Source organism: Camelus bactrianus, chromosome 6 (assembly GCF_048773025.1).
Source record: "Camelus bactrianus isolate YW-2024 breed Bactrian camel chromosome 6, ASM4877302v1, whole genome shotgun sequence".
Classification (NCBI taxonomy): Eukaryota; Metazoa; Chordata; class Mammalia; order Artiodactyla; family Camelidae; genus Camelus; species Camelus bactrianus.
The window spans coordinates 31,018,362-31,033,651 of NC_133544.1; the positions used below are offsets into that span (position 1 = coordinate 31,018,362).

Below are 15,290 nucleotides of genomic sequence, written 5' to 3' on the forward strand. Positions count from 1 at the left end.
GCAGTATCAGCAGGGCAGATGCATGTGATCCGTGAGAGAGTAAGAGGAGTCTATGGAGTATTATTTCCTTGTTTTGCACCTACTTTTGCTCATTTGCCAGTGGAGGATCTGCCCAGAATTAAACACTTCAGAAGTGGCGAGGAGCAGCTTCTTATTATGGACTTAACAACATACAATGTGGTTGGAATCAGTCACTTCAAAATCAAAAGCTCTCAAAATAATCAGAGGCTGTTTATAATCCGTTAGCTGACTAAATTCCTGACATGCTTAAGGCCAAGCACCTCACTAGCATTTCCACCCAGTTTGGAGGGTGGGAGAGAGTGAAAACAGCACTGTAACAAAGGTTTGAGAGGTTTTAATTAACACAAATGGCTGTGCCTAGTCTAAATCTGTCCAAAGCAAATGGAGTGAAAGCCTTCTAATCCTTCAGTGCTTCATCTGGCATTGACCTCAGAAAAAAGAGCCTCCCTCTTCCATCATCAAACTGACTTCCTTGAGCTCCTTGTTTTTCTGTGTAGGTCTTTGATCCCAGAATTCTCTAAGACAGGAAAAAGCAGAAAAAATGACAGCTAAAACATCATGTGTCCTGGCATTCACTTTGCAAAGCCTCTAAAAAATATTAAATTAGAACATGCATTAAAACAGGCATTCCAAAAATTTACACCAGCTATCTATTCACGCCTTGAAAACAATTTTGAGAAGGAAAGTAGTTCTCACCACATTAGATGGATCTTTGTCAGTAGTTGCTCTGCACATAGCTGTAATGCCCATAGTACCTGATGGGAAATATTAGGAAAACGAGAGCTTTCTTTAAGTGAAAAAAAACCCTAGTATTATTTTGGGTTGCAAAACTATTAACAGTCACTGCATTATCATATCATTGTATCAATATATCAGTTGTAGGACTGACTGGTATTAGCACTGATGTGGATTTTCTAATTTTTGTTTTAGAAAATAACTTCATCAAACAATATTTTTAAAGTTAAAGTGGTGACTCTTTTCTTTTGTTGAGAGCTTATGTCCCACGGCTGGGGGTGGGGTGGGGATTCATTTGAGGATTACATCAAGTAAAAACAATTTTATTTGCTAGCCTACAAGATGTGCTTCTAATACAACTTTCAAACGTAGAAATGAGATGATAAATCACACACATGTACACACATCATCACATAACCCAGATACATATTCCACAAAAATGGCCAACCTTGAACAACGGAGAGCAAACAAAATGTAAAGGAGGGGATGCTGACAACAAAGAAGAGGCAGAGAGAATGACAGGCACAGAGAGGGAGAAATGAGGCAATAAAAAGGGAGAAATGGGAGAATTTTAGGGTGCCCTGTGGTGAGTCTGTCCTAGGTTAGGGTTCCCAGACTAAAATATAGGACACCCACTTAAATTTGCATTTCAATAACACGAAATAATTTTTAATGTAAGTATGTCCCATACAATACTTGGGACATATTTATACTAAAAAGTTACTGTTTATCTGCAGTTCAAACTGCACTGGGCATCTTCTTTCCATTAGCTAAATATGACAACCCTATCCTAGACATCTTGCTGCTCTCCTGAGCGTGTGATGCAAAGAAAGTTAGGAATCTATTGTCACTCATAGAAATAATCATAGTATTTATAAAGGTACAGTTTACCTTTTTTTTTCAATGTTTATATTTAGGAAAGAAGACTTTTCTTCTCCCTTGGACTTCTGTAGGTTTTACAGGAAATGAAAGAGTAACCTAGTTTAGAAATTAACTTCCTAACCTACTAATACCATGAACCTAATGCTGACATTCAAAAGGTTCAAGTTGCTGCAAAGCTTTAAAAAAGCCTGTATTTAAGAGCAATACTATTTATCAAGGACCCAGATTTGAGCTAGCTGTGGGTTTCCGCCCCTGCCTTTCAGCATTTTAGTTTAACACTACTATTTTCCTTTCAGCAGCACCTGCTGGTGTGTGTTTCAGCCATCAGGAAGAGGAATACTAAAGTGAAGTAAAGGTTAAAGCCGGAAAGAATGACTTGCTTTCAGAACAGAGAGGGAGTTATAGAATAAATAAGGCCTCAAGAGTATTCATTTCCCACTGCACTTGGCTTTCATCTGAATTTATAAGTGGAACAACATATCCACATGCAACCTTCAGCTTCTTCTCAAAAGAGCTCAAGGAAATGCTTAGAGTAGGGGGTGGGGGCTTGGGGGGAGGGGAGGGGAGGAGAGAAAAACAAGGCTGTCAGAATCAAGAGTCTTATCACCATTTCTATTATTATGGAAGATAAACTTCTTCTTTAAGCACCAGCAGGTGTGATGGAAAACTCAGCTGAATTTAAAGATTGCTTCATGCCTGTGCTCTCTAAGATAGGTAAGTGACTGCCAAAGGCCAAGAACTGCTCTCTTGATGCTGCAGAAGCCAGGAAAGGCTGCCGTACACTCGGGGTCAAATTGTAATTTTACACTGGTCTGGAAGTAAATCCCTTCAAATGTGATCCATCTCTGGAAAGACCGAAAGGAAAGACTTCACCCTGGGTATAAAATATTTTTCTCTTCTATAAGCCTAGGTGATGCAGTATGCTAAGCAGATGTGACTGACAACGATAAAGCTACAACCTGGGCATCAAGGAAACTTGCAAGTAGAAAATGCTTGAAGTGTAACAAAGTCAGTATTAACACAGGATTGTATTTTGCCAACCAAATAGATCACACCACTGCAACGCAGCCAACCAGCACACAGGACAACTGATGTGGGAGGAGGAATTTTTGGCCAAGACAAGCGGGAAAAACCCTCCCTCTATTTGGAAATGCTTACAACAGAAGGGCCTATACCCTGATTTGCTGGGAGGTGTGTCCAGAATTACATTCTTTCCTTTCTTTAAGACAGGTTTGTGGAATCCAATTCTTTTGAAACTAGAGGAAAAGGAACACTATCCAGGAACACCATTAAGTACTTAAACTTCAAAAAAACAAAAGAAAAACCTCAATTTCTGTGCAATTGCCTGATTTTTTAATTCTTTGTCCTAATCGCCTGATTTATATGTGGTAGGAAAAAAAATATTAGATAGGGATTGTGGAAGAAGTGGGCAATGGCTGTTTTTGGAATGGAGAACACTGTAGTTCACCAAGTAGAATAATCGGTATGTATTTTGCAGCAGAATACTGAATTTAATATGGTATAATCAAGGCTGCCAGTAATACACCTCAGTGTCAAGAAGCATGGCAGAAAATATCATTTTTTTTTCTTTTTTCATTTGATATATAAATGTAGCACATTTTGTCCTAAGGGAAATAGAAGACCAATGGCTCCCCACGTTTTCCTCAATTACCACTATTTATGGACTGGAGGCCTGGATGTGATTGGTGCCACCTACTGGGCTAAATGAAGAATTACAAATCTGTCAACCCCTTTTAAAACTAGTGTTTCTTTTATTACTGAAAAAATTAATGTTGGGGGTATGATTCTTTATTGGGAGGATTATACATTAAGTGATGAGTTTGGATTCAAATAATAGTCTTTAGAGGTGTGAGAGTCATGATAAGTCACATACTGAAACACTGTCACTTTGCAGCATATTCTAGTAGATGAGCTTTGGCTATGGAGTCAGAAGCCTGGCTTCCTTGAGCTAGTTTCTTGATCTGTAATACCAGCCCCATAGAGTCATTGTGAGGGTTACACAAAGCCATGTGTTTTCTACATGGTCTATAATATGTCACTGTTGTTTTGGATAAAGAAAAAAACTGAAATTAAATGACTGGCCCAGTTTATCTAACTGGTTAGCCTCAGAGTTAAGGCCTGCAACTCGTATATCTGACTCAAAATCCGGTGCTTTTCCCATTAAACTATTATTTCCCAAAATGTGATGGTGAGTGATTTTAGGTGGCAACTGTAATAAATTTACAAGGTGCTGGAGCACAGTATTCAATACTGTAAATCACAGTGAGAAAATTATTCCCCTTTTGATTCTTTCAAATTGATGCCTTGATGGCATGAAGGAGAAGAGTTTCAGTTTGGTGCTGGTTTTCTTTAACACTCTATACATCTTGCTAGTCTCACTCCCTGAGAAAGATAAAACAGGCCTTAGGCTTCAGCAACTTGTTAGAATACTAAAATTTTGCTATCTGCATGTTTACTATGTTTACTTTCTATTATAGAAAGTTGCATTGGTTTTTCATTTAAAACAGCAATGTAGTTTTATTTTCAAGGAATTCATTTGCAAAATTAAAGACGTCAGTCTAAACAGAACATATTGAATAAATAATAGTCCAAGTGACACGGAAGTTGGGAAACACTGAGCAGCACACAACTGCTTCTCGTATCACTGTTGGTAATAATACCTTAACATATTTACTTTAAAAATCCATCTAAAAAGAAAACTAATACTTCTTTGGTTTTCTTTTTAATAATCAAACACTAGGCTGTAAATAGGTCAACATAACCAAAATTCAGGACTTAGATTTCAGATCCACTTGGGCTCAGACAAAACCAAAGACTTTGTGTATATGTGTGTGAGAAAATGAAACTGGCCTACAACCAGTGCTCCATGAATGCAGTAAAACACATGTGCAATGGGTCACTCATGCCTGTGGATACATTCATTTGTAGTTAACTAAACAGTTTAGTTCCCTATCACTTAACTCTCCAGAAGCATAAGTGGAGAGAAGAGAGTGCTGATCTGTGGGCTGTCCTAATTCAAAGTTCAAAGATTCAATGTTATGCACACAAGGGCAAAAAAACTCTACTGAGGTGATCACGTTGAATGGAATCCTTCACTGTTTACTATCTTGGTTTTATTTGAACCTGGAGCTAAAAGATTTTTGGCTTCTTACTCTGTAGATCCCTCAAGTTGACTTTCAGCTAGTTTTAAATGAGATAAGACAAAGATCTGTTGTCCTCATACCTTCCCATCCTCCATCTTTTCAATGCATACCTTAACAACTTTCTACTGCTTCTGGTTGTATTCCAGGTTCTTATTGGAGAAGAAAACCTCAAGATTTCTGAAGTCCAATTCTTATCAAAACAGCAGTTAAAAGTATGAATGGAACACTGGCTGAAGGATAGGTAGTCCCTCCAGTCTTCCAGATTTTCTAAATTTTAAATATGAATCAAGTCAGACCATCAGAGTGCTTTATGTATATGGACCCAATCATCTCGAGTTGATCCATCATTTTAAAAAATTTTCAAAATGATAATTTCTTATGAGATTGTACCAAGGAACAGATAACAAACAGCCTGGGAAATTCAGATTCTGAATTCATTTTAGAAATACTACTGAGGACATTAGCTACTATGACACACATAGAGTGTCCTAACATTGTGATAAGGACCTGGAGGAGAAACCTCTCTTGTCTCAGTACTCAGGAAAAGCTATGTTTCTCCTGAGCAGTTGGTTTATCGTTATTTTGTGGACACCATAAATCCATGTTTCTTTTGGGAAATTCAGAATCAGGTTTGAAGATTAGCTATACCAACGCTATGGTACTTTAATTACACATTTTCATATATTTACCTGGCTTCAACTTATGTTCCTTTTGCTTTGATGTATTCATCTATTTATTTAATCTCTGTGCTGTGTGTGATTTTATAAGCTGTTCAAGCCCTTATAGAATAAGATTGAGAAGATATTAGACACATACATACTGATACTGATAAAACTTTGGCATCCCTTAGCCACGATTTCTCATTTTGTGTCTCCTTTTTAAATTACAGAGTTCAGTTTCATAAATCCTTGAAAATTTAAGAACCCTTTATTCCTGCCCCTCAGAAGCCATTCCTTTATTCTACTTTTTAATAGTAAGCTATATGATTTCTTCTAGTGATGCCATACATTCTTTGGGGTGGGAAAATGCTGAAACTCCCAGAGGAATATCTGGATTGGTGAAACTCACAACCATTGTCAGATGTTTATCTCCTCAACCTTCTATTCTGAAGTCGCAGAGTCTATTCCAATAAGATTTGTAAGATCAAACCACTAATTCCTAGGAAAGAGGAGGAGGTGGGGAGAAAACTAATATTTTATCAGATGCCAACTAGGTGACAACTACATATGTGAAGCACACAATATATTACTCAGTCTTTACAAAGGAAAATTTTGTTTCCTCCAGAGGAATTCTTATCTTGATATAAGAGCTTCAGTGTAATAATAATGATGATAGTGATAACATATAACATAGCTAACATTTAACGTATGGTGCGCCAGGCATTATGCTATCACTTTATATGTAATGAGATCTCCAATGTAAAACAAAACAAACTTCAAACTAGGTATCTATGAATACTCGACCTACCTTGGGACCCAGGAAGATTCAAAGATGCTTGCTTTGGTTCAAAATTCTGCTGTATGTACAGTGATAACTTGAGATCATTGGCCTTCTGGTAGTTCTTCAAGGCTTCAATTCTCAGCTCAATTACTTTGCCACTAAACTCATTCTACAAGAGAACATTTTCCAAAACTAGTCACATAATATTGGCTTCTCTAAATCCACTATTATCTGAATAATTTTTACTCAGAAGTTTAAAAATGATCCCATCAGGCTGAGTCTTTAAAAGTTGGGCAGAAGTATTTGTGATTTTTCCCCCATTTCAAATAGAACAAAATCAAGATCATAGGGAAAAAATGCTATTTAAGTTACTCAAGGTGAAGCTGAGATAGGGCTCTCCAGCCAGCTTCCCACAAAAGATTTATTTGAGCATGACAATTAGTAATACAGATGAAGGAATCGGGTTTAATATTAGGAAACTAAAAGCCTTTATTTTGCATGAATGAAATTTTATCCCATGTCCAGTCTTGGAAGACTTAGTACCTGAAAGATGTTGGCTTGTTCCTGATACTTGACCCATTCCATTTTCCTCTGTTGCTTTTCCTGGTGGAAGAAAGAGCCTCTGGTGACAAAGTAAATTGAGATCAGAAATCAGTTTTCTCAGTATGCTGCAAAGGCTTTATATCAAAATTACAGTGTCATAGATTCACTAATATATTGGTTTCAACTGCACAGTCCTCTTAATTGGCACCACCTGTACAACCCACTCTCCAAAAGCTAAAAGCTAAATGAATAGGATCATTTTCTATCAGTGAGTTGGTTGTGGGAAGATTAGATACAAGCATAATATCTCTAAATAAATGTTCAAAAACAAATTAACAAGTGTTTTGACATCACATAGCTATTTTGAAGTTGTCATTATTGGTACAGCTTTTCCCACTTTGACCTAGCTAACATGATTTACCAGAAATTTGCAGTGTCTTACTCAAATATAATATCCCAAGGGAACCAGATCACCTATAAAATTTTGTGTCAGGTTAGGAGCACACCATAGTTTAGGCAAATTACTGCTACATCAAAGATTTCTCATCTATCAGCTCTAAGAGTCACTACTGTTCAGAAAGATCATACTACCTTCCTTATTTCCTTCACTTTCTCTGCACACAACATCTCCAGTTCATTCTTGGTCTTCCTAGATGATGAGGGGGTTTTAGGAGCCTGTGATGAAGAAGAGAGCTAAAGGAATAGGAGGTACCAGGAAAGAAACACAGTGTCTCAGCAAACAGTAAATCAAATACAACCTTAAGGCCCCACATTCTACCTGTCTACCCAAATTAGCCCTGGTTGTCAACAGGCAGTTTCTATCTGTGTGGCATCAACAACTTTGAAATTCTAAGTACCATGCAGTCTACTTGCCTTTCCATCCTGCATGTCTGCTTTGTTCTTCATCTGCAGTACTTTTTGTTGCTCACTGAGTTCTTCTGTGTTGAATGTCTGTAGAGAGACATTTGGCAAAGCTTTAAATTAGCGGGAATTTGGAGGGAAGTGGAAAGCCAATGTGGGTCAAGGCTTTTGGTTCCTGCCAGTCAGCGACCTCTCAGGGCCTGACATGAAAAGTGTACCACCAAAGGGGGTTCAGAATGGAGTGAGCCCTTCCACTTGGTCTCTTGAGTGTGTCTTATAATAATAAAAACTATTAACTGAACCTTTATTATATTCCAATCTCTACTGTAAGCTACTCACTACATTACTTACTTATACTACTACATTATAAACACTCATTTAATCCTCACAGGACTATTTTTATTTCCATTTTATGGATAAGAAAACTGAGACTTGGAGGGGTTAACTCATTTGTTTGGGGTCACTCAGGTATGAAATCACAGAGCTGGAATCCAAATCAGATCTCTTGAACTCTGAAGCCTGTATTCTTAACCACTGGTCATAATGATCTTGCCTCTCCATTTCTCATTGTCTTAAAACATGGGTAGAGAAAGTCAATCACAAGCTAGGGTATATAGACGTCCCTTCTACTAAGTCTTTCTGGAGCTTTGGATTAGCTGGATTTTGACAGAGGAATGGTGCTGGCATATTTCCTATCACAAGGACTCAAGAACTCAGGAACTAAAACTTTTCACAATTCGTAGAACTAATTTGTAGCTGCCACTGAGGGCTAAGAGTACAAGATTCAGGGCTTGATAGTATCCGAATTATTTGTGGAAAGGTGAGATGAAAAAACAGTCAGAGATCACACCCATACCTGTTATTTAACAAGACAAGCTGGTATTCCAATTTCATAGTCCGTGAAAAAGCACTCAGATCCCAAAGGCACAGTCTGCAAAGGAATTTCTACCCCTGCCTGGTTTCTCAGCAAAATCCCCTACTATTTTTATCTTAAACAATGCAGTGATTGTTGTAAAATCATAGGGCAATTAGAAATGAGTAATCATTCATTTGTTCATTCAACTTAACATTTATTGATTTGTTTACTATGTGCCAAGCATTGTGCTACACGCTAGGGATTCCAAGATGTGTAAAGCAATGAAGATACTGGAGAAGCATGTATTCCAGAGCAGGGTGGGGAGACAAGAAATAAGTAAAATAATAATAACAACTATAAAATCAAAATAATAATGTGTTTATATTATTTTAAAAAGTGCTACAGAGGACATGAACAAAGTTATGTAATAGAAAGGAGGAGGAGGGTGGAGGATGCCCTATTTAAGTGGAGTGAATAAGGAGGCCTCCTTGAGGAGGTGATATTTAAGTAGAGACCTGAAGGATGAGGACAAGCCAACTATAAGAAACTAGCATTACAGCCCAGGGATAAAGCAAGAGCAAAAGCCTTGAGACAGGAAAGGTCTTGGCATGTTTGAGAAACCACAAGGAGGCCAGTGTGGAAGGGGAGGACTTCTATAAGAGGGGACTAGAGAGGTAGGCAAGAACCAGATTATGCCGCAGTAAGGAATGGCTGTAAAGGGTTTTTCATAAGAAGAGTGACATGATTTGATTGTTTTAAATAAGATCACTTAGATTGGAATGAGGCATGGGTGGAAGCAGAGACATGATAAAATGAGGACATGGACCAAAAAAAAAGGAAAGTTCTTTGCATTGTGGTCTGTAAGACAAATACTTTCAAAAGATCCTTAGAGGCACACCTTGTTCCATAGCATCTCCATTTCGTTCCGAAGCATCTTGTTTTTCCTTTCCTGTCGAAGGGGAAGAAAACCAAACAAACAGAAATACGTGTTTGTCTAGTCAGTAAAGTTGGAAGAAATTACTAAGTATTGAGGGGAATGGAGGCACGGACACAGTAAACCACAGAAGAAGGCAATAAATGGGCCTAACCCCAAATCCGGGAACATGAGAGATGAGTTTGATGATGATGATAAAAAAATAATAATTTTGAATAATAACTTTAATTATGGTGACCACGGTATGATATCAATAGTAATGAGTGCCTCACACTTGCAACACTCAAGACTGTCTGGTCTTATGGCAGTTTCTCTGGAGCTTGGACTACTAATTTCTAATTTTTAAGATCCTTTACATAGTTGGTTTTAAAAAATCTTATAAGAATCTCTCAGAGCAAACTATTTCCTTTCTTTTACTTTGGTATTTTCTATTGCTTTTGAAATGTGAAGGGTTAATATGCTTGTATTAATTAACTTTTAGATGAAACTTTTTTTTAAGTCAGAGAAACAGAATTTTGCTAGCTAGTTCTAATTCTTCCCAACATTTCACCTGACTCCCTTTGGATCATCCCGTACTTTCTAGACCAAGGACGTACGAGTGTTGGAGCATCTGCTGCTGGAGATGATAGCATTCTGCCTTCCCTTCCACATCTGATGCCAACAGTGGAGTTGAGCCCTGTTCAGAGGGTCCTTCTCTGAAATGCCCACCAACCTCTTACCAGATTCTGCTTCATCTCTTCTGCTTCCTTAATGAGCTCAGTGACTGAAGAGTCATCATTCCCCTTCCCTGCCATGATCTGCCTCATGATCTGCAGACTAGAAGGAAGAGAGAGACATCATAAAAAATAATTCTTCCTAAAGAGTAATACCAATATTTCACAACCAGTCAGAAGCTACTCTACTATCGGAGGGAGATGGGGGCTGAAATCACAGGAGTTACGGAAATCCTTCTAGACATAGAGGCCTCTATAGGACAAATTCATTCCTGGTTGACAGTTGCCTTAGGTATGTGCCCTATAATGAATTCTGGGCTCTATAATGCTCAAAACTTGTCTCCAGCAGCTAGTGAGACTCCTCTCCACCCCTTCAGGAGAATGTTTTGGTGTATGACTTTTGGGGTAGGAAGGGGAATTTTTCGCCTCTGTGAAAACGGAGGTTGAAGAACCTGTTGTCTTCAATAAATCTCAGAATTATTCTTTCCCCCCATGTCTGTCCAACTCCCTGACTTTGCTTCTCCACATAAAAACATTTGAGTTAGTTGGGGAAATCACTTATATCTTTATGGTAGCCTCTAGAGACTCAAGCCATCAAGAAGTTTCTAACAAAATCTGAATCAACATCCAGTCTTTGACCTGAAGAGAGGATATTCTTTAAAGGTATTAATTAACTTTTGTTTATGCTCTTTGTAGTTTTCCCTCTCCAGTTATAAGCAGAGAAGCCATCCTTTGTGTTCTCTTGCCTTGAGAGGTCTGAATTTCTGGGTTGTAAACTGCTGACCACAACTTTCTTCCTGGTTTTTGCTCTCCAAAACTCTGAGCTCCCTGAGATGCTTATGGTTAGGGTAGAGAATGAAGGTAGGCACATTATGGTGAGACTTCCTGAGACTAGAAAGGAAACAGAGAGTTGGCTGATTCCAAGAAGAGTGAGCACCCCAGAGAAGAGTTAAGACCTCAACTGCCCAGTTTACTTAGTAAGGCCAGACCCTAACCCAGACTTCTAGGCTCAGAAAAGATTACCATTTTACTGCTTGGCATGGGAAGAGCAGAGTTATCTGTTCTAAAGTGATTCCACAAACATGAATGAGGAGCTATCAGTGTGACCATGATAGGCTGAGGACACTAAAGGCCCTTATCTGTTTCTTGGGAAGAAGAGAAATAACTGTAGCTCTGTGAGATGAGGGCTGAATCATATTTAATCCTACTGAAAGAAAATAAAGGATTCCTTCCCACTCTGATTATGTGATTATAATTTTTTAACCTACTAGAGTTGAGTATCTAAATCTTTTTAAAAGTGTCAATAATCATTGTTAATCCTATGGATTAAAATTCTCCTGCCTTTCTCCCTCTAAGACATCTGAGTAGGGAAATTTTACCTTCTTTGTTTTTCCTCCAAGTTAGACATCAACTTCTGGAATAACAGGCTGTTCCTGTCTTCTAGAGGTTTGAACAGCTCCAGCAGCTCCTGCTTCCTTAGCTTTAAGTCCTCACTTAATTCCTTCAAATAGTTGCCTTCGATTTTAGAACTTCTGTGGGAAGAGACACCATACCTGCCTTTAGCCTGCACTAATAATAGAGACCCTCTTTTCCCTCCTGAATAGTTACCACTTGGCAACCTTCTGTCAAACACTCACCTTATTTTTGAGGAGAAGTAAGATCCTGGCGAGTTTGAAGCACTTGTCATCTTGAAGGAAAACTTCTACTCTAAGAATAAAAAGGTCCTCCTGAAAATATGTGCCGTCTTGTTCCATTCAGTTAAGTCATCATTTTTATGCTGCTGTTCTTGAAACTCCTGTTGCATTGGACTGATTTTAGCTACAGTTTGAGGTCACAATGGCCCTAAGACCACAGAATTAACAGGTCTTTTAAGTAAGACCATCATGAAAGACAGCTTGTTAACTGAAAATACTATTAACTACATCTGATCAGTTCTTGCCTTAGCTTTAGCCAATGCCAAAAGTTTTACTCTGAAGTCTTTGATTGAACAGGATAAAATCACAACACATCTACTATGGAATTCCTATTGTGAAGAAAATAATGGCATGTCAAAAATAACTCATCAACACCATCTTCCATGGCAATTGACTTCCATGGAATGCCTACAGTCTATAAGGCACAGCACTAGATTTTCTGAGTGAGGAAAAGGTAGAGACAAAGCATCTATCTTCTGCGGGTCTTAGGAGGAGGAGGGGATACCTCTAGGATACATTTTTGAAAAATAGAGATCAAACTGGCAAACGCAAGGTACAGATATAATACTGAATAATATAATACAGGAGCCAATTGTCATTATTTCCCTGTCTTTAAGACTTGATATATCACAATGGCATGGTAGAATTATATTGGACATGCAACAAGAGGATATAATTTGTAAAAGATCCACACTGTCAGTATGCCATTCCACAACCAAGTTCTTTCTTGAGAGGCTGTAATTCTAGACTTACCTCCAGAATCTAATTCTGCCTCTATTTCCCTCTCCCTGTTAAGAATCACATTTCTCCTAGACCCTAAGATCTCCTGTCTTCATCTGGATCACTTAGTGATCAGAAGCTAGCCCAAAGAGTTATGCATTTGTTTCTTTATGCCCTTTAAACACAGTTTTAGTGCAGTATCTTTATTGACATTCTCAAATGTGCATTAAGTCTTGTCAATTTCAAATATTAACTGAGCATTTTCAGGCATTCTCTAGGGGCATTCCCCAAAATAACTTAATCCCTTTGTCTTTTGGGAAACCTTAAAGGCAGAGTATTGTAGTGAAAATAACATAATATTTAGTCGGATCTTGGTTTGAATCTCAGCTTCACTGTGAGCAGTGAGCTGACTGTGAGCAAGTTACTAAATTCTCTAAGTCTCAGTTCCACTTTTGTAAAAATGAGAATGGTAAATTAAAAGGTTTGTCGTGAGAATGAAATGTAATATTATATGACATTCCTGGCTCATGTCAAATATTTACAATTTAGTGAATTTTTGAATGGTTTGGGTTTAGTGATTAATGTCCTAAGTTAGCATTCAAATACAAAACAAGCTGATTTAAATGAAACTAATGAAGCTTAAGCTTCAGAGCCTTTCATTTTCACAGCCCTCTTCCACAAGCCCTGTACCTCATTTTGTATTCATAATTTTGTATTCTTTTTTTGGAAAGAGAGAACTCCTCCAATTATACATACTGTAAGGGTCCCATAAAACCTGGATCTGCCCCTGATAAACATCTCTCCTAAGGATCTTCTACATAAAAACCTCTCTTTGGGCAGTCTCTACAAATACTTTTTCTAAAGCATATATGTGTTACTTGTGTAAGTTTTGTATGATAGTGTAGTATGACATTAAATTAGAACAGCCATGTCAGGTAAGGCATAACATAATTCACATTGGTTGCACTATGAGTTCCCTTGAGAAGTTTAGACTGAATGAGGGTGAGCAAACTCCACATAGCTGAAAGAAGGAACAAAGGCAACCAATTATTAGTAGTAGCATTTAAGACTGCAGATGTGGCAGGTGGTAGCAAATAGTAGAGGACAAAAATGGCATTGATCACTAAAGCATGACCTCTTTAAATTTCATCTTGTGACATTTGGTTGGCAGAATTATGTTAGAATTTTAAAACATTTAATGTGCAGGCAGCATCCCAGCTCACCTTCCTTTCTGTCCTTGGTGGGGAATGACTGAAAGTAGAACACTTGCTATTCTGATGTGCTCTTTTCTGTAGCCAATCAGCACCCTTAACATCCTAACATTCTGATGCCTGTTTCTTCAACTTGGAATACAACCTCCAAGAAGAATATTTGCCTTATGATAATGTACACAGACTGTAAGAGCTTAAAACAAACAAACAAACAAAAAACAATATTGAAAGGAGGGTAGTGGACATAATACATTATCTCTGGGACAGAGGCAGGGAAGGTGAAGCTACAGATGACCACCAGAAATGGAAAGGAGGGAAGGTGATCATGAATTTTTCCTGAAGTAGATGTTTAGGTCAGCTGTTGACTGAGGAAGCATGGTAGGAAACTTTGGAAGAGGAATGACTTGAGGTTTGGAAGAGCACCTGAGGAGTGGGAAAGGAAGCCAACCAGGCAAGAGCAAAAGGATTGCCAAGTGGAGCTAAGGGTCAAGGTGAATTTGGGACTTGAGGATTTGGTATGGCATGAATCGGCAGTCGTATAATTTCTCCAGCAGTGCTTGGCAAACTAGAAGCAATAGTAGAGAGAACAGATGGTTGTTTGACTCTGTGCTCTGACTTGGCAGAATAAATAAGCAGGAGTTCAAGGGAGGAAAGGGGCTGAGAGTGCTGGTGAGAGTGTCCAGCAAAAGGCTGATCATTTCATACAGGGCATGCAGAGACGAAAACGAAGAGGGCAGCTAGAAGGGAAATCAGGAAAGGGTTAAAGTTAAGGAGTCTAGGGTGGAAGAACAGCAGATTATGGTCAGTGAACAGACTTACGAAACAACCTGTGAAACCTCATCACTGCTTAGATGAATTCTAGCAGCAATTCATATTTTTTTTTTCTGCAGTAAACTTTCTGTTGCTTCCTGTCACTGAATAATATTCACTTCGCACAATATTCACTGAAATCCATGTGGTACCTCAAAATAGGCCTTATAACAAGCTATTCACAATGACCTCATCCAACATTTGATTTTAGTATCTGTTAAGAAAAAGTGTGATTACTATAATTAGAGTACTCAGAGCAACAGCATTTTCTTGTTAGTTTTACCAGTAGAAAATTAGATTAGTCTAATTAAGCCAGGTCTCCAAGAGTAGAGGCAATTATTTTCATATTACAGCAAAAAAAAAAAAAAAAAAAAAAAAAGAGTTTCCTATCCTCCTCTCCCTCAGCTTTGATTGTGGCGACAAAATTACAGAATTCCTCAGGGAAGAAACATGAGGACCTTCTGGCCCTTTCTGACCCGGAGCTAGTTCAACCCTTGAGGAGATGATAACTCCATTAACTAAAATAAGGAGAGAAGTGCTGGTAAAATCAGAACAGCAAAAAGTTGTAGGCTCTTAAACATCACCCACGTCTCCCTGTGTTGTTCGTTATGGCCGTTTTGTGGTCTGCTTCACCCTAATCCACACCATAGCTAGGATGTCCCCGGCTAGGCTGCTTCTACATTTGGAGTGAATCCAGGTAGTTAAG

At 38.3% G+C, this 15,290-nt stretch overlaps 1 protein-coding gene across 1 annotated transcript; it reads right to left on the reverse strand.

The window, feature by feature from the left end:
* Positions 1–418: 418 nt before the first annotated feature.
* On the reverse strand, positions 419–11,836 carry CCDC196 (coiled-coil domain containing 196). Its single transcript, XM_010962273.3, has 10 exons — positions 11,787–11,836; positions 11,529–11,681; positions 10,156–10,252; positions 9,401–9,451; positions 7,659–7,736; positions 7,377–7,460; positions 6,786–6,845; positions 6,270–6,411; positions 718–776; positions 419–538 (listed from the first exon to the last, which is right to left on the reverse strand). The coding sequence occupies exons 1-10, from the start codon at positions 11,834–11,836 to the stop codon at positions 419–421; spliced, it is 894 nt and encodes a 297-aa protein (XP_010960575.1).
* Between the last annotated feature and the right edge of the window lie 3,454 nt (positions 11,837–15,290).

Excerpts from the sequence above, each read along its gene's own strand:
- CCDC196 (XM_010962273.3), bottom strand. The coding sequence starts at position 11,836 with ATGACAAGTGCTTCAAACTCGCCAGGATCTTACTTCTCCTCAAAAATA. Across the intron at positions 7,461-7,658 it reads CAGACATGCAGGATGGAAAG|GCTCCTAAAACCCCCTCATC; the intron begins GCAAGTAGACTG and ends TCTTCATCACAG. Across the intron at positions 777-6,269 it reads GAATCTTCCTGGGTCCCAAG|GTACTATGGGCATTACAGCT; the intron begins GTAGGTCGAGTA and ends ATTTCCCATCAG.